The sequence below is a fragment of the Plecotus auritus genome (genome assembly GCF_963455305.1).
Source record: "Plecotus auritus genome assembly, chromosome: 8".
Classification (NCBI taxonomy): Eukaryota; Metazoa; Chordata; class Mammalia; order Chiroptera; family Vespertilionidae; genus Plecotus; species Plecotus auritus.
In genome coordinates, this window is record NC_137782.1 from 35,616,662 (window position 1) to 35,640,582 (window position 23,921).

At 40.5% G+C, this 23,921-nt stretch overlaps 1 protein-coding gene across 1 annotated transcript in view; it reads left to right on the plus strand.

The window, feature by feature from the left end:
• The window catches only part of LAMA1 (laminin subunit alpha 1), a gene marked incomplete at its 5' end in the record, with an annotated part of 154,073 nt that overhangs the window by 21,177 nt on the left and 108,975 nt on the right, over positions 1-23,921 (plus strand). The window contains 2 exons of the mRNA XM_080683787.1: positions 4,182-4,352; positions 4,921-5,033. Of these exons, the coding sequence (XP_080539913.1) occupies positions 4,182-4,352; positions 4,921-5,033 (284 nt within the window). The remainder of the gene's footprint in view (positions 1-4,181; positions 4,353-4,920; positions 5,034-23,921) is intronic.

Sequence of the window (23,921 nt, forward strand, 5' to 3'; positions counted from 1 at the left end):
AAAATGAATTATTCAACTATCAAAGTCTCTCAGCTGAAATCTTTGGTAATTGTGTGTAGTAGCATTTTTGTCAGCTTTGTGGCAATTTTTCATCTAACAGTAATAAAAGAATTTCCAGCAGATTAATGTGTTCCTGAAATGTATTTAAGAAAACCAAATGTATTCAGGCTATGAAGAAAGGATTTTTTAAAAAAGCTACTGGTGAATGAGAAGGAATTTATTTCATGCTCCATGGAGTTTGGCCTTATAAAGTCTTTAGCTACCAGTTAAATTCAGGGATAGAAAAACGATTCCATTGTGTACCCTGAATGGGTAGGGGCAAAAGGCGAATTAGTATTCCAGTAATAGTACTAGTAACTAAAGTAAATAATGTCTCTCAACAAAAATGTGTCGTCTAATTTATTAGGTGACAGCTAAGTAATGGTAAAACTTGTCACATGTGTCCTGCGACCGCCCTCCTCCTGCCTTTGATTTTTACATGTAAAATCAAACTTTTGTTCTTGGTAGGTTCTTGATCCCAGCGCCCTTTCTCACCCTTTGATTTCCCATCCTTCCTCCTACTGGAAGCTCACATAGTTTCCCTTTAATTGAAATATTTCGGTTGTCTTTGAAATGATTCAGCGACCTGGGGGACTTTTGAAAAGCATTCTTTTTAATACATGTTTTTTCCAGTACATATTTCTAACTTTCTTTCATCTTCTAGCAGATGTGGTCATATGCAACCAGGAATAATAATTATTCTATAACTATGAAGAGTAAATGTAATATATATAAGGAATAATTTTTAGTGAATAGTTTTTGTTCAAATACTAGTATATCTGAGAAGAAAGGTTTATTTAATTGTAGGGAAAGGTAACCAGGGTATATTTTTGAAATTAATTATTTAAAGTTCTTTTTTTACACAGCCATGCTGACAAAGGAATTTATCTTTTATTTTTTATTAAAAAGCATACTTAGAATACCAGCAAGGTAAGGGAATATGCAACTTCTTCACAGCCTTTCTAGGGCAAGAACTACCTGATGCTGATTAGTACCACTGAGATACTGTTTTTATGTCCACAAGGTTTGACCTTCCTTTTCTCAGGGATTCAGAGCATAGACTCCTGAGTACAGAGAGCCAGGTGCCCTCAAGACTGCCCCACCCTCTTCACCCCCGCTCCTCCCAGTAACTCAAGGTCTCCTGGATGGGAGGAAGCCCTGGGCAGAAAGTGGGGAGTTCTCTTGATGTGGAGCAACTAGAGGGGAGAATAAAGAACAAGTGGGAGCATTTGTTATCTGGTGAAGTGTTTGTTGATAGAAAAATGCATTGTTAAATCAGTGCCTGTGACCTTGGCTTCTCTGCTTCGCTTGACTAGCCTGTGGAAGGGAATGGAGAGAGTTGATTGTACTGCATACATGTGCTTCAGAGCCAGGAAAACATCATTTAGGTATTTGGATAAAACACCACAGTTTAAAACCATATTGTATTTGCAATTGTTAACTCATAAAATACATTCGAACCAGATAACTAGATTGTTATGGTCATAAACGATGGAGAAAATTAATATTTATCTCAGTATCAAACAATAAGTATCAGCTCCTTCTGCCATTTAAGTATCATTCCCAAGAATTACATGTCACTTCAAGAAGTAGATCATTCCATAAAGTGTAAGTGTCTAACTAATGGTTGATAAAAATAATAATTTGGGCCCAGCTGGAGTGACTCGGTTGGTTGAGCTTTGTGCACTGAAAGGTCGCCTGTTCAATTCCCAGTCAGGGCACATACCCAGGTTGTGGTTTGATCCCCAGTCACATATAAAAGGCAACGATGTTTCTCTTTCACTTTGATGTTTCTCTCTCTCTCTTTTTCTCTCTCTCTTTCTCCTTCCCTCTAAGCATGTCCTCTCATGAGGATTAAAAATAATATTAATTTGGGGAACTGCATAATTAAAGATAAAGATTCCTCTGTTTCCTCATAAAGCCTTTTTGATTAAAAAATAAATCCCTTTACATGTACGGTTGCAGGCACATCCCCAGTGGGGGGTGTGCAGGAGGCAGCTGATCGATGTTTCTCTCTCATCGATGTTTCTAGCTCTCTATCCCTCTCCCTTCCTCTCTATAAAATATCAATAAAATATATTTAAAAAAAATAAATCCCTTTAAAGGAATATGATAAAAATGAAAAACTTTAAGTTAAAAATGAAAATGTAATATAACATTAAACATAGTATATGATGTGTCTGTGTTATGTTCCAAAAAAATTAATAATAATGCTCTAACATACAAATATCCACTTACTATTTTCTATTGAGAAGCTAAGGGCCTGTTGACTTGAATAGGGTCATTGTACTATGATAAAACTACTAATAGGTAGCTCTGTTTTATATGGAAAGTCTTTGAAAGACTATCTAATAAGTTACTTTTTAGCTAGTCAGAGAAAGATAAATATCATTTGATTTCACTCATTTGTGGAATATAGTGAACAACATACACTAATGAACAAAAATAGAACCAGAGACATAGAAGCATTGAACAGACTGTCCAAACTATGAGGGAAGGCGGGGCTGGGGGGGGGAGGGGAGGACGGGGTAAGAGATCAACCAAAGGACTTGTATGCATGCATATGAGCATAACCAATGGACACAGAGGGGTGAGGGCATGTGCTGGGGGGTGGGAGCTGCTGGGGATAGGTCAATGGGGGAAAAAGAAGACTCATATATTACTTTAAACAATAAAGAATTTAAATTAAAAAAATAAAAAAATAAAAAAAATAAAGATGGGCCACTTTAAAAAAGAGTTACTTTTTTAGGTAGATGCATGGTAAGTCTTTAAATGTAGCAACTCTTAAAAGAATAATCATTTTTATTTTATAAAGTAAATTATTAAAATATTTATAATAAAGAGTATTGAAAGGATTAAGCAGTACCTAAAAAAATAAAAGTCAAAGACATGAATTCCTTCTATATTGCTGGAAAGGAAATATTTCAGAAATAACATCGACTCTATTATTCTTTATAAAGAAAGGATTATCTTCTGTGATCTTTGAAGATCAGCTTCTAGTAAATTAGAAAAACCCCACTTAGCTAAGACCCCGCCTCTCAATACTCTCCATTCACGATGCCCTTTCATGTAGAAGCCTCTTCAACATCATGTACATGTGCTTTCTGGGTCATAGAATCTCACTTCTATTATCCTCTTCTCCCAAGATAAAGTCAAATCTCTAAAGAACCTAATGGAGTTATTTTCCTCACAGTCATCGAAAAATTGTTTTCTGGATAATTTGGACCAGCTGCTTAAAGATAAAATTCACTGGAGACAAAAGAACTGTATAGAGGCAAAGATTAATACTGAATTGAAGAGAATTTGGAAAAAAATAGATCTTTGTGCTCTCAAGTTTTATTCACCAAAGAAAACAGGCCAGAAAGAAAGAGGCGAGAGAAAAGTATCCTCGGTAATGATAGGAGAGACCTTGTAAGTGCCTGCAGAGGCAACTGGAGCAACATGGGTAGAAAATGGGTGCCCTTCTTTTAAGTGAAAGGTGTTTGAATCTCATTGGCATATATGTGCAGTGGATCATTTGAAACTTCTTAAAATCTATTTTCCCAACATTTCATGAAAAATTTGCATCAGAAAAGCAGAAAGAACTGTACAGTGAACATCTATTTTCCCACTGAGAGTCTACAATGAGCATTTTAGTCCACCTTCTTTGTTACCTGTCTGTCCCTGTAACCAACTCTCCCTACCCATCAATCCAGCTTATTTTTCGGTGCATTTCAAAGTGAGTACACTTTACTCCTAAACTATTCAGCATTTATACCAACATTTTTATGACTTTTAAAAATTGTTTGAGGTAAAATTTACATGTAGTGGAACATACCAATCAACTCAAATCTCATGCATTCTATGATTTTTCACAACAGCATCGTATGATTTTATTACCTCAGAAAGTTTGCTTGTGTCCCGTCATAGTAAATCCCCACCCTCTGCCACTGCTGGGCAGAGTTTCTTCTCATCGATGAGTTTGTCTTGTCCTGGAATTTCATATAAATGAAACCACGATATAACTGCTTTTGTGTAAGACTTCATTCACTCAGCACATAGATTTCCAATCTCTTTCTGATTCACCTGAAAAGTGAGATGAAGTAATCCTATCCTTTTCCATTTCAAGTGGCTGAACTGATTTGGTGAATTTTCTCGTGCAGGCCTGTTTCCTGCCATTCTCAATCTTGCCAGCAATGCTCACATCATCACCAATGCCACCTGCGGTGAGAAGGGGCCTGAGATGTTCTGCAAACTCGTGGAGCACGTGCCCGGTCGACCCGTGCGGAACCCGCAGTGCCGGATCTGCGATGGCAACAGTGCCAACCCCAAAGGCAAGTGTTGCTCCTTCTGCTTGCAAGTGCCCGTGGGAATTTATATGTTTTGAAATGATGATGAAGACTTTTATTAGGAAACCATGAGCACTGTGTTGACCTTTACTGCTATTCATTTCCACTAGCATACAGTTTAGAAGTTAAAAATTTTAAACCAAAAGCTGAGAGGTATGCATATTTTTATTTTTTATAATTTTATTGTTTAATTACAGTTGACATGAAATATTATATTAGTTTCAGCCCCTATAGAAAATAGTATGGAGGTTTCTAAAAAAATTAAAAGTAGAACTACCATATGACCCAGAGGTTCCACTTTTGTGTATTTATCTGAAGAAACCCCAAACACTAATTAAAAAAGACATATGCACCCCCACATTCATTGCAGCATTATTTGCAATAGTTAAGACTTAGAAGCAACCTAAGTGCCCATTGATAGACAAATGGATAAAGATGATGTGGTACATATATACAATGGAATATTACTCAGCCATAAAAAAATGAAATCATGCTATTTGTGACAACATGGATGGACCTAGAGGGTGTTATTTTTCTATTTTCTTTTTTACAGAACGCCACCCAATATCAAATGCAATAGATGGCACCAATAACTGGTGGCAAAGTCCCAGTATTCAAAATGGGAGAGAATATCACTGGGTCACAATCACTTTGGACTTAAGACAGGTAGGTAAGGCAAGAACTGTTGAAGAATGTCTATGGGTTGCTGACCTTTGGGAAAGTCTGCCTTATCTCTAACCATGTTTACGTTCTGTTCTTACTGTTTTTCCACAAGGTGAAGTTAAGCGATATACGAAAGTAGTCCATGGTACCATTGCTTGACACATTTCTCATTTCCAGGAATCTTTGAGATAATGAGTGAAATTCTTTCAGTGGGGTATGATGTTCTTAGAAGCTGTGTCAGCAGGGCACCCTCATTCATTCAGGAGCCTATGTCAGACTGTGTACTAGATGTCGACAGACACATCCATGCATTTTCTGCCATTCAAGCTTATTATCTTGCTACTAGAGGCCCGGTGCACAAATTCATGCACAGGTGGGGTCCCTTGGCCTGACTGGCGATTGGGGCCGATCGGAGCCATCGTGCCCAGTCCCTATCAGGGCATTTGGGGTTGGCTGGCCAGGGGGGAGGGACCATAGGAGGTTGGCTGGCTGCCCTCCCCCCACCACTGGGGCTGTGTTCGGTCATTCAGCCGTTCGGTTGCTTAGGCATTTATATATATATATATATATAATCACTGTGCCAAGTTACTGTAGAAAATAAGGCTTGGAAACAAAAGAGAATAGTGTTAAACCTCTTGACCATGCCTCACCCTTGTCATGCTGTCTGTGAGGGCCATGAGTAGGGTGGAGTTGTCCAGCACTTCTGTGAGCAAGCCTTCAGCTTGAGTTGGGAAAAACAAGGTATAACTGGCTCAGGCCACACTTGCATCCTCTGGATTTGCTTCAAGACCATGCAGTAGAATGGAGAAAAATATGGCATGGGCCCTGGTTGCACCCAAATTTCTGGAAATGGGAAAAAATGATCTGAGTCAAGGGATGAAAAAGAGAGATGGCAGCTATTGTCACAATTTGATTTCAGTTCTCAAGAAAACCCATTGCATGATATTCTTATTTATTTCCATCCGATTCTCTTTTGTTAGAACTCTTCAATATCATGTAAAATGTCAGTTGAGACAAATAGTTGAAATGTGCACTGTAGGATAGTAATAGGATTTTGGAGAGTTAATGACGAGTTATTATAATTCTTTGAATAGGTAATAGTTTTAAAATGTGCAAGATTTTAAGGAAAAGACACGGCAATTCTGTGTATGTTTATGTGCAAGGAACTTTTATCTCTTATAGCAGTAAATAAGGTAATGACCAACATGTACAGCTCAGGAGACATTTTTCCAAGTTCAGGTTCATAGTATTATGTAAGTAAAATAACATTTCTGATGCTTTTCAGCCATATGTCCTGAATTAATGTCATGCTTTAATATTTTCAAGCCCACCTAGAGAAAAATAGATAAAGGAACTCCCTTTTGCCATGGACTTTGTTTTATTGTTGTTTTAAATACATTTTTATTGATTTTAGAGAGAGAGAGAGAGAGAGAGAGACAGAGAGAGACAGAGACAGAGAGAGAAAACATAAGAGAGAAACATTGATCAGCTGTCTCCCTCCACCCCCTACTGGGGATTGAACCCACAACCCAGGCATGTGCCCTGATCGGAATTGAACCAGTGACCTCTCGGTGCATGGGACCAACTGAGCCACACTGGCCAGGTCACCCTGGATGTTGTTTTTATTTCTGTTGGAAGGATGCTTCTGCAGGAGAGTTTGATTTTCCCATCACATTTTCAATTTATTTTCCTTTTTTAAGGGAAAAAGTGTAATCATTTTCATCAGAAATGTGGTGTTACATGAGTTTGGCCAAAGTAACTGCTGGACATTTTATGTACTGACTTCAAATGCATCTTAGACTGTCCTTTGTCTTACAACATGTCACGCTTGACTTCATCCCGAAGGGAAACCTTTTGCTTTAAGTTGAATTGCGTCAGCTTGAGAAATACCACAGGGGTATCAGTTTTAGGTCTTTAAGGCATATTTTAAAAACAGGCATGTGCAGTTGACCCTTGAAAAACACAGGAGTGAGTTAGGGGCACGCTGCACCTACAGATTCCCAACCAGGAGCCGAAAACACTACAGGAATTTATTGAATTAAAGCCCATGCTGTTCAAGGGTCAGCTGCGCATACAGTTGTAAACTGCTAGGTAATTTCTAGTGTTTAAGATAAGCTTATAAATTAAGATTGTTTAAAATAATTAGTGCTCAGTAATTTCTTTACCTTTTACACAATGCAAAATCTCTGCTGTGCTTTCATTTTTTTTTTAAAGTGCATTATGCTTACAGTTGAGCAAAACTTTCTCAGATGTATTTATTTACTGAGCCTTTTTATTATGGCTATATTTAATTGTGTAGAAAGCATATTACTGTGATATGCATATACCCTCCCTTGAGGCTCAGGGATTTTTCAACATTGTTTTATTTGTTTCAGCTTGCTGTACACTTTTCAAGTTAAATGCAGTCATTGTGACATTGTGCCAATACAGTATTTTTTGAATATTCTAAAAATAAGACATTTGTTCTGAATAGGCACCGTGCCACTAGCAACTCTAACAAAATTAACAGTAATTAGCTAATAACTATTTTTATATCTGTACCCAATTTTCCTAATTTAGACACCAGTGTCTTTTATAGGTGTGTTTTTTCCAAACCAGGATCCAGTAAGAAATATGCATTGCATTTGATTGTTGTGCTTCTTAAATTTCTTCTGATCTGAATTATACTCCAAATTTTTAAAATTATATTGACTTTTTAAACAGCCTAGGCTAATAGTCTTGTAGAATAGCCCACATTCTGGGTCTGTCAGATTGTTTCATCATGGTTTTGTTAACTTGTTCCTTATACCCTCTGTTTCCTACAAACTAAACTCAGCTCTAAAGATTTGAAATTCCAGTTAAATGGCTACTTCTGTTGCACCCCAGCTTGGTTGTCTCTGTTGTAATGAGACTAAATTTGAATCCTATATAGGTATTGACAGCCAGATCTCTCCCTTTTAAAGTTATCTCCTTTTTCTCCCACATCACACTCTTGTTTTCAGGTCTCACTGACAGTCCAATCTAGAGCATGGCTACACCTTCTGATGACTTTTTCCTATTGTCAAATCTGCATGTTTTTCTGGCAAGCCGGCCATTAGCCAGGTACTAGTTAATTTCTGGATTATATACCCCGCTAAGGCAGAAGCCACAGCTGTCTTCTTCCTCTTCCTCCTCCTCTTCTCTCTTTCCTTTCCCTGTTAATATTTCTTGAGGGTTGCCTGGTTCACTCTTGCATGCCCAGGCATTGGCAGAGCTGAGGCACAGAGTGAATCATTGTGGCACTAATAAATGCTTTTTCACATTCCCCTCCTCTTTGTTGTTTGCAGCCTGATTAAAAGATGACAATCAATAAACAAGCCTTTTGACTTCTTTGTCACATTCCTGTAAAAATGTAAAATTGAAGTATAAGTTTCTAAAGTAAAATTATAGACTTTAATAATATAATTAGGAATCATAACAACTTCATATTATAAATGCGTTCATGTACTATAATAACATGTCAGCTCTTGTGGTTTCATGACCAAATTAGTCACTTTCATTCTGGGTTGGCTATGCTGAAGACATGGATCCTGTTCTTGATTCTCTAGCTGATCATCCCACTGAAATTATGACATTTTTTAGCCTCTGTGTATGATGTCTGGCTACCTGAAAGATAAACTAAAGAAAATAAAAAGTGGTGTTATCAGAAAGTCTATAAATGTTGTATGGTTTGCAATAAGATTTAACTACAGAGTGTTTGAATGATTTGATTTATTTGCTTTTTCAAAATAGTGCCTACTATTTATTTTTTACATTGACTCACAACATTTTAGAATTAAGACTTAGATACTTAGTAATACCTTACTTTTATGAAAATCTATGGGTATTGAATGAGCGTGGTATTTTTGTTTTAAGAAAAATAACAAATGTAAAACTAACATGCTTGTGTTAGTTTCTTTAGTATAGCACTACACCACGAGAGTGAGCCAGGGACCTTTTGTGACAACTTAGAATTTTAAAGAAATCCTTCCAAGAGAAGAAAGCTTGCACATTTGATGGATCTTGAATTGTATAATTGTCAACATTATTTCAGGCCCTGATAATTCTATTGCTAGGTACACTTTATGGTAAAGTTTCACGATAAAAGACCCCAAGGATTTCCAGTTTGAGACACACTACTTTAAAAGTTTAATACACTGGGCAGGTGACAAGATGCTCAACATCTTTCCTCATTAGGGAAACGAAAGTTAAAACCACAATGAGATACCACTTCACACTCATTAACATGGCTATTGTGAAAAAATGAAAACAGAAAATAAGGGATGGGGAGGGGGAGAGGTGAAGAGAAGTTGCCCCTCATGCTTTGCTGGTAGGAATGTAAAATGATGCAGTGCTGTGGTGAACTATGTTTCCAAAAGGTAAACATAGAATTTCCATGTGATCTGGCATTTCCACTTCTAGATATATTCTCAAAGAAATTGGAAGCAGGAATTCAAAGAGATATTTCACAGCTATATTCATAGCAGCACTATTCACAATAGCTAAAAGGTGGAAGTAACCCAAGTGTCCAACAGTGAATGGGTAAACGGAATATGGCATATGCATAGGATGGAATATTATTCTGCCTTAAGAAGGAGGCAAATTCTGATACATGCAACACATGGGGAAGGAGGGATGAGGAGTTATTGTTTCACGGGTGCAGAGTTTCAGTTTGGGAAGATGAAAAAGTTCTGGAGGTGGATGGTGGTGATGGTTGCACAACAACGTGAATTACTTAATGCCACTGAACTGTGCACTTAAAAATGGTAATTTTTGTGTTAGGTATATTTTACTACAATTTAAAAAAGTTAATGTATATGAAATACATGCTGTTATGTATCAGCCAGGGTCCAATCAGGGAAGCAGAAACCATACCGGTATTTAAAGGAACATATCTAGTGTGAGGAACTGGTTAAATAGTGTTGGAGAAGTGGAAAGGGAGTACCAGGATAGCGCTGAGATACTAAGGGCTGAGGAGGCACTTAGGGAGGTGATTGGGGTTATTTGCACCTACAGGCTTGGAAGAGAATGTTTACCTCTGATTGGTGATGAGGAGGCTCATATGAGGAGTGCTGGGAGGCTGAAGACTGCAGTCAAATGCTGTCGCCAGGGTGAAGGGCACCAGCAGAAGAGCAGGTACACCGAGAGGAGCAATACCTCTCCCAGCCCCGCTGCCTTCCATCTCCAGCCCCCCTGCCTCCCACCTCCAGCCCCCCTGCCTCCCACCTCCAGCCCCCCTGCCTCCCTTCTCCAGCCCCCCTGCCTCCCACTTCCAGCCCCCCTGCCTCCCTTCTCCAGCCTCCCTGCCTCCCTGCCTTCCTCCTCCAGCCCCCCTGCCTCCCACCTCCAGCCCCCCCTGCCTCCCTTCTCTAGCCCCCCTGCCTCCCTTCTCCAGCCTCCCTGCCTTCCTGCCTCCCTCCTCCAGCCTCCCTGCCTCCCTCCTTCAGCCCCCCTGCCTCCCTCCTCCAGCCCCCCTGCCTCCCACTTCCAGCCCCCCCTGCCTCCCTTCTCCAGCCCCCCTGCCTCCCTCCTCCAGCCCCCCTGCCTCCCTGCCTCCCACCTCCAGCCCCGCTGCCTCCCACCTCCAGCCCCCCCTGCCTCCCTTCTCCAGCCCCCCTGCCTCCCTTCTCCAGCCCCCCTGCCTCCCTCCTCCAGCCCCCCTGCCTCCCTTCTCCAGCCTCCCTGCCTCCCACCTCCAGCCCCCCTGCCTCCCTCCTCCAGCCTCTCTGACTCCTCTAGTATTTCAGCCTCCTGCTAGTACCTCCACTCAAAGCCCCACAAAACAGAGTTTAAAAGTTAGATTTGCTTGGCAATCCACACAAATACTATCTTCTCAGTAGGTGATTACTTGTACCTGGGCAATGAAAGAAAAACAGAGATGCAGCTTTAAAATCCTGGAGCAGAATTTTGTTACAAAGTACTTTCATTTCATATATGTACCGATCTTGAATATGCTTATATTAAGTTCTTAGGTAAATCTTGGGATGAAAATTCAAAATCTAGAATTCTTGTGGTGAAATCATGGACTGCCTTCTGATGCATTGACAGACCAGGTGTCCTTGGATCTTAGCTGAGAGCCTGCCCTAGGGTGACACCTTGGTACTGTGACTTTAAGAAGGACAGTGCCGGTGGAGAAAAAGTGTTAGCCATTCTATTTATGTTTGCATGTCTGTATGTATTATTGTTGTGGGTTGTACAGTGTGCGGGAGATGTGTAATGTGTAGTGGGTGCTATGTTTTCCTAATGTACAGGTAGAAGCTATAGCATTAAGAAGGAGGGCCGCTGACAAATTCCTCATGCTAAGCAAATGTTTCCTTTCTCCCTGTCATGTTTGTAATCCACAGATGACTGAGAAGTCCCAGAGATCTTCAGCTTTCACCAAGAAAAACTTTAAATAAGACCTTCCTATAATCTAATACAAGTTAGCTAATAGGGTTAGGCAAGAAGTGCAATTAAGCAGATTTTGGGAAAGTAAATTCATAAGTCAATTCTGTGTTGTTTTTTTTTGTCATGTTAGAAAAGTAAAATGGAAAAAAGAAAAGTAAAATGGGATAATTGTAGAAAAATACATAGAAGGAACAATAAGTGTAAAGGGGTAGAAACTTACAATCCTTTCCCTTCACTCTGAAGCAATCCCTGATAATATCCGCATTTTACTGTTGGACTTTTGCATGCCTTTCTGTGCTTTCAGTAATGCTGTGGTATCATTTATTGCATGCTTAATGTGGGCCCGACCTTGTGCTCAGCACATGATTGGTGTTATATCATTGAATCGTCATACTCACCCTGTGAATTTAGTCCTATTATGATCTCCTTTTGACAAACGACAAAACTAAAACAGAGAGCTAAGGAACTTGCTCAAGGGAAGGACTCACTGAGGTTTGAGGGCCTGGGTTCTGTCTGCATCACTGGGTGATACCATTCCTTAGGCTGAGATTTATGACATACATGCTATGTCCTGTTGTTTTATTTAACTTCACAGCAGGAGCATTTCCCAATATAATTAAAGCTGCATCAATATTCTTCTATATGGCTTACCCATGATTTGCATAAGAATTCCCATGCCAGATATTTTGCTTTTTTTCCTGCTATGGGCGAAAAAATCACTCTCATGTATGCCAGTGAAGTAATAAAGTGAATACATATCAGTTTTAAGGTTCATATTGCAAGTGTGTGATTAGTTTTTTTATTTTGAGCATTCCTTTCAAAAGGAATGTTTATTGCCTGTATTGTATCGGAATCTATATATTATATACAAATATGTAAATATAATGTATATATATAAATCTGTATATAGTATATAGATTATATGTGGTATATAGAATTTAGTGTTATAGAATTTAGAATAATGTAGAATTTAGTAAGACAGTAGGCCGCCCGTCGCTTCCACGGGAGCCGGCAGGAACCGCAGAGCACTGCCGGAGCCGTGCTGCTTCCACGGGAGGTGTGCAGCTTCCGGGAGGCGGAAGCGAGCCACCAGCGCCCACGGGAGCCGGGAGGGAGCTGCGCCAATGCCAATTCCGCGGGAGGTGGAGGGAGCCCCGCTGCTTCCGCAGGAGGCAGGCCCGCCGTCTTCTCTCCGGGCCTGCGCTGGGTCGTGGAGGCTGTGGGCCAGCCCCCCTGTGCCTGACCGTGTCTGCTTTGGCTCCAGGGGCAGCCTGAGCCAGGGCGCGGGGGCTTGCTGGCCCCCCTGTCTATGTCTCCATCTCCACCCCGGGCCTCACCTGCACACACAACCTCCTCCTGTCTGGTTGTGACCCGTTACCACGTCCTGTCCTAATTTGCATATTTCCTCTTTATTTATATACTAGAGGCCCGGTGCACAAAATTCGTGCACGGGGGATGGGAGTGTCCCTCAGCCCAGCCTGCACCCTCTCCAATCTGCGACCCTTCAAGGGATGTCTGACCGCCCGTTTAAGCCCGATCCCGGTGGGCAGTCGAACATCCCTCTCACAATCCAGGACTGCTGGCTCCCAACTGCTCGCCTGTCTGCCTTCCTGATTGCTCCTAACCGCTTCTGCCAGCCAGCCTGATCACCCCCTAACCACTCCCCTGCCAGCCTGATTGATGCCTAACTGCTCCCCTGCCAGCCTGTTTGCCTCTAACTGCCCTCCCCTGCAGGCCTGGTCTCCCCTAACTGCCCTCCCCTGCAGGCCTGGGTCCCCCCCAACTGCTCTCCCCTGCAGGCCTGGGTCCCTCCCAACTGCCTTTCCCTGCAGGCCTGGTCGCCCCCAACTTCCCTCCTCTGCCGGCTTGGCCACCCCTAACTGCCCTCCCCTGCAGGCTTGATCGCCCCCAATTGCCCTCCCTTGCAGGCCTGATCGCCCACAACTGCTCTCCCTTGCAGGCCTGGTCCCTCCCAACTGCCCTCCCCTGCTGGCCATCTTGTGGTGGCCATCTTGTGTCCACATGGGGGCAGGATCTTTGACCACATGGGGGCAGCCATCTTGTGTGTTGGAGTGGTGGTCAATCTGCATATTACTATTTTATTAGATAGGATAGAGGCCTGGTGCACGGGTGGGGGCCGGCTGGTTTGCCCTGAAGGGTGTCCCAGATCAGGGTGGGGGTTCCCTTGGAATGTGGGGTGGCCTGGGCGAGGGGCCTGTGGTGGTTTGCAGGCCGGCCACAAACCCTGGCGACCCAAGCGGAGGCCCTGGTATCTGGGGTTTATTTATCTTCTACAATTGAAACTTTGTAGCTTGGAGCGGAGCCAAGCCTTCTGCTTGCTCTGTGGCAGCAGCCATTTTTGGGGGGATTTATGTATCTTCTATAATTGAAACTTTGTAGCCTTAAGCGGAGGCCTGGGCCGGCCAGGGTGTGCGGAAAGCTTGGCTTCCTCCATCACCGGGGGCAACCCTAGCCTCCTGCTCTTTCCAGCTCTGTGGTGCCGCCATTTCTGTTTGGGTTTATGTATCTTCTATCATTGAAACTTTGTAGTCTTGAGTGGAGGCCTAGACCAGCAAGGGCAGGCAGAAAGCTTGGCTTCCTCCATTGCCGGGGAAACCCAAGCCCCCCTCCTGCTCTCTGTGGCCGTAGCCATCTTGGTTGGGTTTATTTGCATATTCACTCCTGATTGGCTTGTGGGCGTGGCTTGTGGGCATGGCTTGTTGGTGTAGCGGAGTGATGGTTAATTTGCATATTGCTCTTTTATTATATAGGCTAGATTATATATATATAGATTATATATATAGATATAACCTATGTATAGCATGTAGAATCTATATATGTGTATGAAGCTGCGATTTAAAATCAGGACCCCTGGTTCCTTCTATACTATTGACAGTCTCACCTCATTTATTCCTGGTTTCCTATCATTGTTTCCCCTTGAATTATGATTTTATAGGAAAAACGGCAGGAGCACTTACAATTTCCTCCTGATTTGGGAGTGTTCAGATTCTTTCCAAGCCCCTCCCCTTATTCTCTCTGCCCAGGTTGCTTTGTGGCTCAAAGGGTCCTTTCCCCCTCCATTGAGGCAGAGTTTTAACACTTGTTCATGCGTTCGCTGTTACTGGTAGATCTGGGTGATACCTAGTGTGCTTTTGCCCAAGAAACAGGAAAATGAATCAGTTTTTGCGTTCTCCTTTAAAAAAAGGTTAAACCTGAAAATTTTACTAGGAGTGGTCAGATGTGTGAGTGAAAATTTGTAATGTTCCTTTAGAAGACTAAATATATTTCATAGAAAAGGAAACGTTTCCCAAGGCATTGAAAATAAAGCTGCCTTTTGAAGAACTGCTTTGTTTTCTGTGTAGGTTTAATTAGGAAGTAGCACTTTGTTGTGGGAACATAATCACAGAGGGGCCTTTGTTTTATGCAAACCCCTAGACAAGAGCTGCTTGTTTGCTGGGTTTTATAAAACCTCATTAATTTGAATGTCTGTTGTTTTTTCCCCCCCAAATTTCTGAAATATTGACTAGAACTACATTGAGGTTTATTATTGTACTATCCAATAGAGAGTGTTTGCTAAGCACAATGACAAGGTAAATAAGAAAAGAACAGGCGCATTTTTTTTAAGGTTGAAAATCTTGAAAGCTTTTTAGAACAAGAATTGCATGTAAATTGGAGCTTCTCATTACAAATGAGTCTTGGCTGTTTCTTTAAAAAGGTCAGGCAGAGACCCTTCCTGGAAACTGGTAGAAATTCCTCCTACTGGGCACTCATGTTTATTTAAAATGATTCCCTTTCAGTTTTCTGTTACTGAATAGTAGTCTCAACCAATTTGAAATATTAAGTTTTTCTTGAATTCGTTTGGCAAAATGAATAGATTAGAAGTAATCTTAAGCTCTTCATTACCATTTGGAAGTAATCAACACTAAGTTCTTGTCCTTAGGACATTTTTTTCTACTTTGTCCTGTTCTCTGCTATTCTCAGATACATATTTCACATTTTAATCATCTCATTTTATTTTCTCATTCACAGCTTCTCGTCTAGTTGTTTATTTCTGTGTAAGAAATCGCTGCAGATCTTTATGGCTTAAAACAACAACATTCATTTTATATCTATCTAGGTTTCTGTGGGTCAAGATTTTAGGAAAGGCTTGATTGAGTGGGCGTGTCTAAGGCTGTAGTCCCTGGGGGCTGGAGATGGAGCAGCTGGGAAGGGGGTGCTGGGGGACATTGGGGTAGGGACAGTGGTGAAGCTGGGGAGGGTGTCTAGGCAGCAGGGGAGGGTGCTGGGCAGCTGGGGTCTGGTCAGGCTCTCTCTTCATGTGGTCCCAGGATTGCTCTGCGTGGCCCTCCACACGGGCTACTGGCCTCCTCACAGCATGGCGGCATTAAGGTAGGTTGGTTCTAAGACAGTTCAGGGCTCCGGCATGAATGTTCCCGAGAAAGAGGCAGAAGTTGTGTCCCCTGTAGAGTTGGCCTCCAGGGTCACACATGCCACTTCCCCGTGCCCTATGGGCCACCCAGTCACTGAAGTCAGCAGAGATTCACATGGAGGAAACATAAAGCAACCCTGGCCGTCGCCGGGAGGGGGGTAAAGAATTTGAGCCCTAAAGCTACCACTGCCTCTGACTTTGAAAAGGTCTCTCCTGGCAGCCTCCCACAGCTTATCTTTCAGGTGCCACACCTTTAGGTGACAGCTATAGGATCAAATGGGGACCAGAGATGGGGTACAGCTATTGTACCCTAAATTGTTCAGTGTTAATTACAAGTGAGCTGAATAAATGAAAGTAACGGAGGCCAGGCTTTAAGAACTATATGGAGTTTCATTTCTTGACAAGCTTTATTTTTAAACCTTATCACTTGTGTGTTAGCAATGGTGGTTTGCCAAACCATTTCTCCATTTGACACAATTTAGTTTACCAAACTTTCCCCCCATTTTTTCCTCTTTTTGTTTTGAATGGCCATACTATTACAGTATGTCTTACTCATCAGTTCTTAAACTGGGCCTTGGAAAGAATTCTGGGGAATTAGGGGAAATCGTTTTCAAGATTCTGTAAAAATATACTTTCAGATCCCCGACTGTTTTGGCTTCAAAATAAAGCTTTTTGTGTATTTATGGAAAGAAGGGGAGGTTCATTCTGAAATAATTATTTCTTCCTGTTATATTGAAGCTAAAAAAAAAAAGATGTAATTTCCAAAGAAATATTTCTTTGATAATTACAGTGCTATTGGAATTCATTCCAGCATTTGCTTTTTTTTTTTTTTGCTTTTTACTTAGTAATCTACTCAAATTGTAACAACCTTCATCTTTAAAAAGAAAGCTGTAATAAATAAAAAAACAAAGTAGCTCATGAATACCTCAGCTATACCTCAAAAGCTCTTTGTTTTTAATGCCTTCAGTTGACCTTTTTTCTATACAGAAAATTCCTTTGTTCTGATATAAAAGTAAAACCTTTTAAAAATACAGAAAAATATAAGGAAAATGTTTTTTAAAAAATCATTTGCAATTCTAACAATCAGGAATTACCTTTTGATGCATTCCATCATATCTAAGAGCACTGAATATATTAATAATTCATGATCTCCTATTATTGGGTTCTGGGGTCTCAGGGTTCGTTGATGAACAAGACAGCAATGACATCCAAGGAAGGCCCTTAATACAGAAAAAGTACACATATGTTCTTTATATATGTTGAGTTTTTTAAAATTTTTTATTTATTTTATTTCTTTTAATTGATTCCAGAGAGGGAGGAAGGGAGGAAGAGAGAGAGAGAGAGAGAGAGAGAGAGAGAGAGAGAGAGAGAGAAATGGATGTGAAAGAGAATTGGTTGTCTTCTGCAATAGAACCTGTGATCTTCAGGTGCAAGGGACAACACTCCAGCCAACTAAGCCACACTGGCCAGGGGCTGTATGTTGGTTTTTATCACTGTCACTTCAGTTGTTATGTAGGGCTGACCCTGGCCCTCAGGAGCTTTGGTCTCATGGTGGGGGAAATGGACAAGTACACAGACTGCTCAGTCTTGGTGCTGTAGGATGTGCAGATGTGCAGGGGTTGAGAACACATGGAAGGAGAACATGTATAGGAGGGGCAGCTTAGCGGCCAGGGAGACAACCCAAAGGAAGAACTCAAAGGGAACAGAGAGCGAGGAAGGTGCGCAGGAGAGAGCAGCGCAGAAAAGGCATGTTTGTGGAGCTAAAATACTTCACCCAGTTCTGAAATAAATGTTTCTTTTATTTTTCCTTTCCATTGAGATGCAATTTACATACAGTGAAATGCATGCATCTTAAGGGTATAGTTGGATGAGTTTTTAAACATACAGATAGGTGTAAACCACAGCCTTGTCGGGATGCAGAACATTTTCACAGCTCCAGAATGTTCCCCTTTGCAAGATGAACTACTGTTCTAAATATGTTTTTTTCAGTTTAGATTAGCTTTGCCTGTTATTTCACATCATATAAATGGAATAAAATTATGTCTCTTTTTTGTGCCTGACTTCTTTCTCTTAGCATTATGTCTATGAGAGTCATCCATTGTTAATTTTATTGGTGTTTTGTTCTTTTATTTCTGAGTAGTATTTCACCTCATGAATATATCAAAATTTGTTTATCCATGCCCTTGTTAGGTTGTTTAGGTTATTTTAGTTCTTTTTTCAGTACCTATTGTACTTATTTTCTTATTGAAATATAATTGCTATGTAATGTTGTATAAGTTTGTAATGTACAATTTGTTGGTTTGATGCACTTATATATTACAATATCTTACTACAGTAGCACTAGCTAACATCTCTTATGTCAAATGATTGTCATTTCTTTTTGTGTGTTTAGAATAATTAAGGTCTAGTCTCTTAACCTCTTTGAAGTTTCTAATACAGAATTATTGAGTGTATTGTGCATTATATCTCTAGAACTTATTTACCCAATAGTTGCTACAGTTCTTTTTTTGCCTTTTATAAATAAAGGTGCCATAGGCCCTGGCCAGGAAGCTCAGTAGATTAGAGCAAGAATCAACCAATGAATGAGTAAATAAGTGGAACTACAAATCAGTGTTTCTCTCTCTCAAATCAATCAATCAATCAATCAATAAAAATAGCCCTAGGTGGTTTGGCTCAGTGGATAGAGCATTGGCCTGGGGACTGAAGGGTCCGGGTTTGATTCCCGGTCAGGGCACATGCCTGGGTTGTGGCTTGATCCCCAGTAAGGGGCATGCAGGAGGCAGCCGATCAATGATTCTCTCTCATTGTTGTTGTTTCTCTCTCTCCCTCTCTCTTCCTCTCTGAAATTAATAAAAATATTTTTTTCTTTAAAAAAAGAAAACAGGTTGGCGAATTAAAAAAAAAAAACATACAGAGGCTGACAGAAGTAGGTTTACAGTTGTCAGTACACAGAACACAGAGTTTATTATTGTATTATTATTAATTTATTAATTGTATTAATATTGTTATTAACCTACTTTTGCCCCCTTGTGTTGTTCAATTTATATACTCACTAACATGAGTGAAAATGTGTGTCTCACAACCAAAACCCTCAGCAGTATGGAGATTAAAATTTTCTTTCGTTTTCAGTTCTGTGCCAATTGAATAGCAGATAATTCATTAATTCATTCGTCAGTAAATCATTTATTCAGGTAAATACATATTATTTAGTTACATTATATCACTATGTTGTTTATATATTTTGGATCACTGGGTTGAATTCAGATGCTTAAACAATGTTTGTTCTTGTTTATTGTCTTCACATGTATAAATTATGCCATGATTATTAATCTCTACTGAGGCAGTTATATTACTTTGTAACATGGTTTTAGATATTGAATAGCAGAACAGAATTTTCAAGTTGTATTATAACAAAGGAGACAAAAATTGAATTAACTAAATATTTTTAGAGGTGTCAGTTATCAGGAGAATAACTATTATACTTGGGGAAAGTGACTAAAAGTCTGATAGTAATATCTTATATGAGATTTGTGAATTTTATACATGTTTCCTAGTCATTATTCCATACTAATGATGTGAGAAATCCAAAGAATATAGAGATATGTATATTCACATTATTCATTGTGAATAATGCAGTGAAAATAATGTACAGAGAGCAAGCATCCTCTGGGTTTCTCATTTTAAGCCTGAATCATAGAAAACATTAAATTTGGTTTTATAATTTTCTAGATTTAAGTATTAAAAGTTTACTAATTGGCTATCACTTCTTCTTTTGGAGGAATGAGGGGTGAGTGGTTCTGAAAGTCTAATTCTGTCAGCATCAGTCTTGGTGAGAGGACAGAGCTGCCAAAGTCACGATAAAGTAGAACCTCTTTAGTGACTAGGACAGCTGCCTGTTTATGCCAATGCTTTTCCTCAGACCAGTGGTCCCTTTGAAATTTGTACAGATACTTGGAGAGTGCTGACTTGCTCTCTCCTGCCCTTTATGCACCATAAGGTACGGAAATGAAGCCTGGAGAAGCTGTGAGATCAAATTAAAGCCTGCAGATAATTAGCTGGGAACCACAGCTGTCCAAACCAAGATAGCCTGAGAAATCTGATGGAGCCTTAGAACCACTCATTAGCCAACTGGGTGGTTAAAGCTTTATTAGATTAACGGACAACTATTAGGCTATGTGGAAATAGATTTTTTGTTTTGTTATTTTTTAAATCAATAGACTTTATTTTGTAGAGAAGTTTTAGATTTATAGAAAAATTGAATGGAGAGTATAGAGAGTTCCCCTATATCCCCTGTGTAATAGTTTTTTGATAGAATATAGGCTATTATTCATCATTTTTTACAAAGTAAATAATAAAGTGACTAGTGCAGTTTCAATAGTTTCTATGACTTTTTCCTCCATATTTAGAAGGTGATTTTAAAAATTGTCAGTTTTTTTTTTTAATCCTCATGAACGGACATGTTTTTATTGAATTTTTAGAGAGAAAGAGATAGAGAGAAGTATCTATGTGAGAAACATCGATTGGTTGCCTCCCATCCACACCCCGATGAGGGATCGAACCCGCAACCTAGGTATGTGCCCTGACCAGGAACTGAACCTGCAACCTTTTGGTGTATGCAACGATGCTCCAACCAACTGAGCCACTTGGACAGGGTGAATTGTCAGTCTTATAATTTAAAATATTCTGTTTTCTCTAGTATTTTATGGCATGTAATCAAAGGATATTTACCTCTGTTCTTCATATGATAGAAGCACAAGAAAGACAGTGAAATAATCATTTAATAGGCCTCCATTGAGATGGCCACCATTTGGGGCCATCATTTATAACTTTATACCAGACTTATACACAGGGCCAGGCAAAAAGTGGGGCTCCCCGAGGCCAGCTCGCCCACTGTTTAGGATATGGCACCAAGGAGGATACATTCTGTTTGAACTGTGGCTCTTCGGTCAGGGCCTCTTTTCATGTTCAAACCCTGATGGTTTGGGGCTCTGATTTAGAAGGTGATTGTAAGAATTTTTTTTTTTAAGTCCTCATGATATTTTTGAAGCATCATCATGCCTTATCAGAGCTTAGTAACAACATGACAGAAATAGGGTCATGGGAAAGATTCGCTTTCAAACGTTCCCTCTGAGCTATCTGCTTGACCTCCAGATGGTTTAGTTGGCTTCTCCAAAGTTAGTCCCTGACTGAAAATACCACATTCCTACCCACATTCTATTTAGAAATTTCCATCTTCCAACAAAAGTTGAGTCTTCATATCATTCACTGTTCTCCCTATTTTCACATTTTTTCTTGTGACAAAATATACATAACATAAAATTTATTATTTCAACCATATTTTAGGTGTACAGTGCTGTGGCATTAAGTATATTCACATTGTTGTGCAGCCATCACTACCTTCAATCTCCAGAAATATTTCATATTCCCAAACTGAAACCCTGCACTCACTGAACATTGACTTCCCATATTTTTCTCCCACCAGCCCTGGTAACCACCATTCTACTTTCTACCTCTATGAATTTGACTTCTATAAGTAAGTCATATAAATGAAATCATACAGTATTTGTCCTTTTGTGACTGGCTTATTTTACTTAACATAATGTAATTCAAGTTTACCCATATTATGGGATATAGTAGGATTTTGTTCCTTTTTAAGGCTGAGAAATATTCCAATATATGGATATCCCACAGTTTGTTTAGCCATTCATCCATTGACAGATATTTGGGTTGTTTCCATCTTTTGGGCTATTGTGAATAGTGCTGCTATAGATATTGGTGTACAAATATCTGTTTGAGTCCTTGCTTTCAGTCTTTTGGGTATAAACCCAGAAGTGAAATCGCTGGCTCATATGGGAATTCTATGTTTAATTGTTTTGAGGAAGCACCATGCAGTTTTTCCACAATGGCTATCCCATTTTACATTCCATTATCTTTTTACATAAACAAAGGTCTTTCTATATAAGACCATTCTTTATATATTATCTTTTTAATGAGCTTTAAATGCCATGATTTGTCAGTTTGATGCCTGACAAATCATAGATGCTCATTGAAATCAGATATAGCTAAAGAAAAATTAGAATCTTCAAATAAGATATAGACCATAGTTCCACATAAAGAATAAAGACTTACAAAAAAAAAATGCTTTCTAGTCTGTAATGCTAAAAGTATAAATGATTCAGCTGGATTTAATGACCAAAGGAAAGAAACAAATTGTTTCTAGGTGTTGTAAATGTATAACTAACAGGTTACTGTTTAATGGACTTAGTCAAGCACAGATTTGCACAGCTTTTTCAGATTGTATCGCCAGTTGGATTTTCGAGGTTTAATGATTAGGAGTGCCTTTTACTTTCATGGCTGTGATGACACTGTTTTCTCATGATAAAGGATGAGAAGAAGGGATGTGAGACTGTAAGCTCCTCACCATTGCTGGGTCTACTGGGACATGAGAGGTCCAAGTGAAGACTAGGAGATAAAGTGAAAGGAAGCTGAGTTTTCAAAAGTTTTCAGCCAGAAGTTCTCTGGAACTGAGGAAAGAAAGGGGGAGTGTGGGCTTTGTGGCCCCGTGGGAGAGACCTTGCCTGTCTTCCTGAGATGGGAAGAGGGTCTGGCCGAAGCTGGAAAGCCCTGCTTGGTCTCTGTGTTTTCTTTCTCACTCACATTTGAACATTTAGATAACTCTTTAAGACCCACTCACTTTCCCCCCCTCTATTTTAGTCTTGGTCTTTACTATGTCGACACCAACACCTCTCATGATTTCCCGGCACCAGCGTCCAATTCCATGATCTTTTCATCCCTGGTGACCTCATAATTCTTGGTTTAAAAGTTCTCTAATGATTTAAAAGCTTTACCATGGTCCAAAGACCTGCACCCTAACCAGCCTCCCTCCTGCTTGCTATACTCAAACCAACCAGGCCTCCTGCAGGTTCTAGATGGCAACCCGATCTGGTACCAAGGGGTCTTTGTTCCCTGTCCCTCTGCACTTCTACTGTCTTTACCTAGACATCTCCTACGCAGTCTTCCCCCCTTTTCAGAGATGCCTCAGACCTTGCCCAGACTTAGCTGGCCACAGCCAGACACCTTCAACACCTGTCCTTCTCCATGAAGACTTGGCAACCTCTCTCTTTCCCAGTAGGTCATCCAGCCCATATTGACCGTGCCCTCCACTTCACTGCTGTATTTGTAATACCTGCTACAGTCAATGTTTATTGAATGAATCTCGTGCCCCAGTGGGGTGCTTCTCTGAGAGTAACTCCTCTGCTTCTCTGGCCATCCCTCCTCTGCTCCCCAGGAGAAGAACTGACCCTGCTTCTCTAGGGCCACTTCTCTGCTCCTCACTTACTGGACATACAGGTTCTCAGGACACACAGGTTCCTGACCCTCAGGACACGGCCACCAAGCAGGTTTGCACATGTCTGCTCAGCCTGTGACACAAGAGGTAGAGTGCCTCTGCAGCCACCCTTGTGAGCCACAACCTCCAATTTTGCTGGAAGATTGCTCACGTCTTTCGTCAATTTCCATAGCAGATTTCTGAGTCCTCTTCCACAGTCAGAAGCGGGAAAGAGGGATGCTAGTTATTGGCACGTCTGCTCCAACATGAACCAAGTGGACACTGCATTTTGGGGTAAGTCTAAGGTAATTTCAGATGCTAAGGTATTCATAGGTGAAAACTGGTTAGCTCTGGCTGAGGGGGTAGTTAGGAGTCAGGGGATGGGAAGGGATCTCTTTGTATGTCTCGGGTCCTGGAATGGCCTGTAACTGCATTTCACAAGACGGTTTATCTCATTAGGGGCTAGCTGCATGGCATTTACAAGGTGGGGAAAAAGTAAAGATCCCCACAAAGGGCATCTGGTAACGTGCTTCTTATGTTTTTGAAGTACAGGTGTTCCCACTAATCTTCCACCAAATTTAGCAAAACCATTCCAGAACACCTGGTGAAACTGAGCATTGGGAACAATTACATGGAAAAATACATTGAGACGAGGAATGGAAACCAACCTCTGACTTTGCGGTTTTAACTTCTTAAAGTGGTTGACATTCATCCTTTGAAATACTGCTACTCCTCATCCTTAAATGGGAGC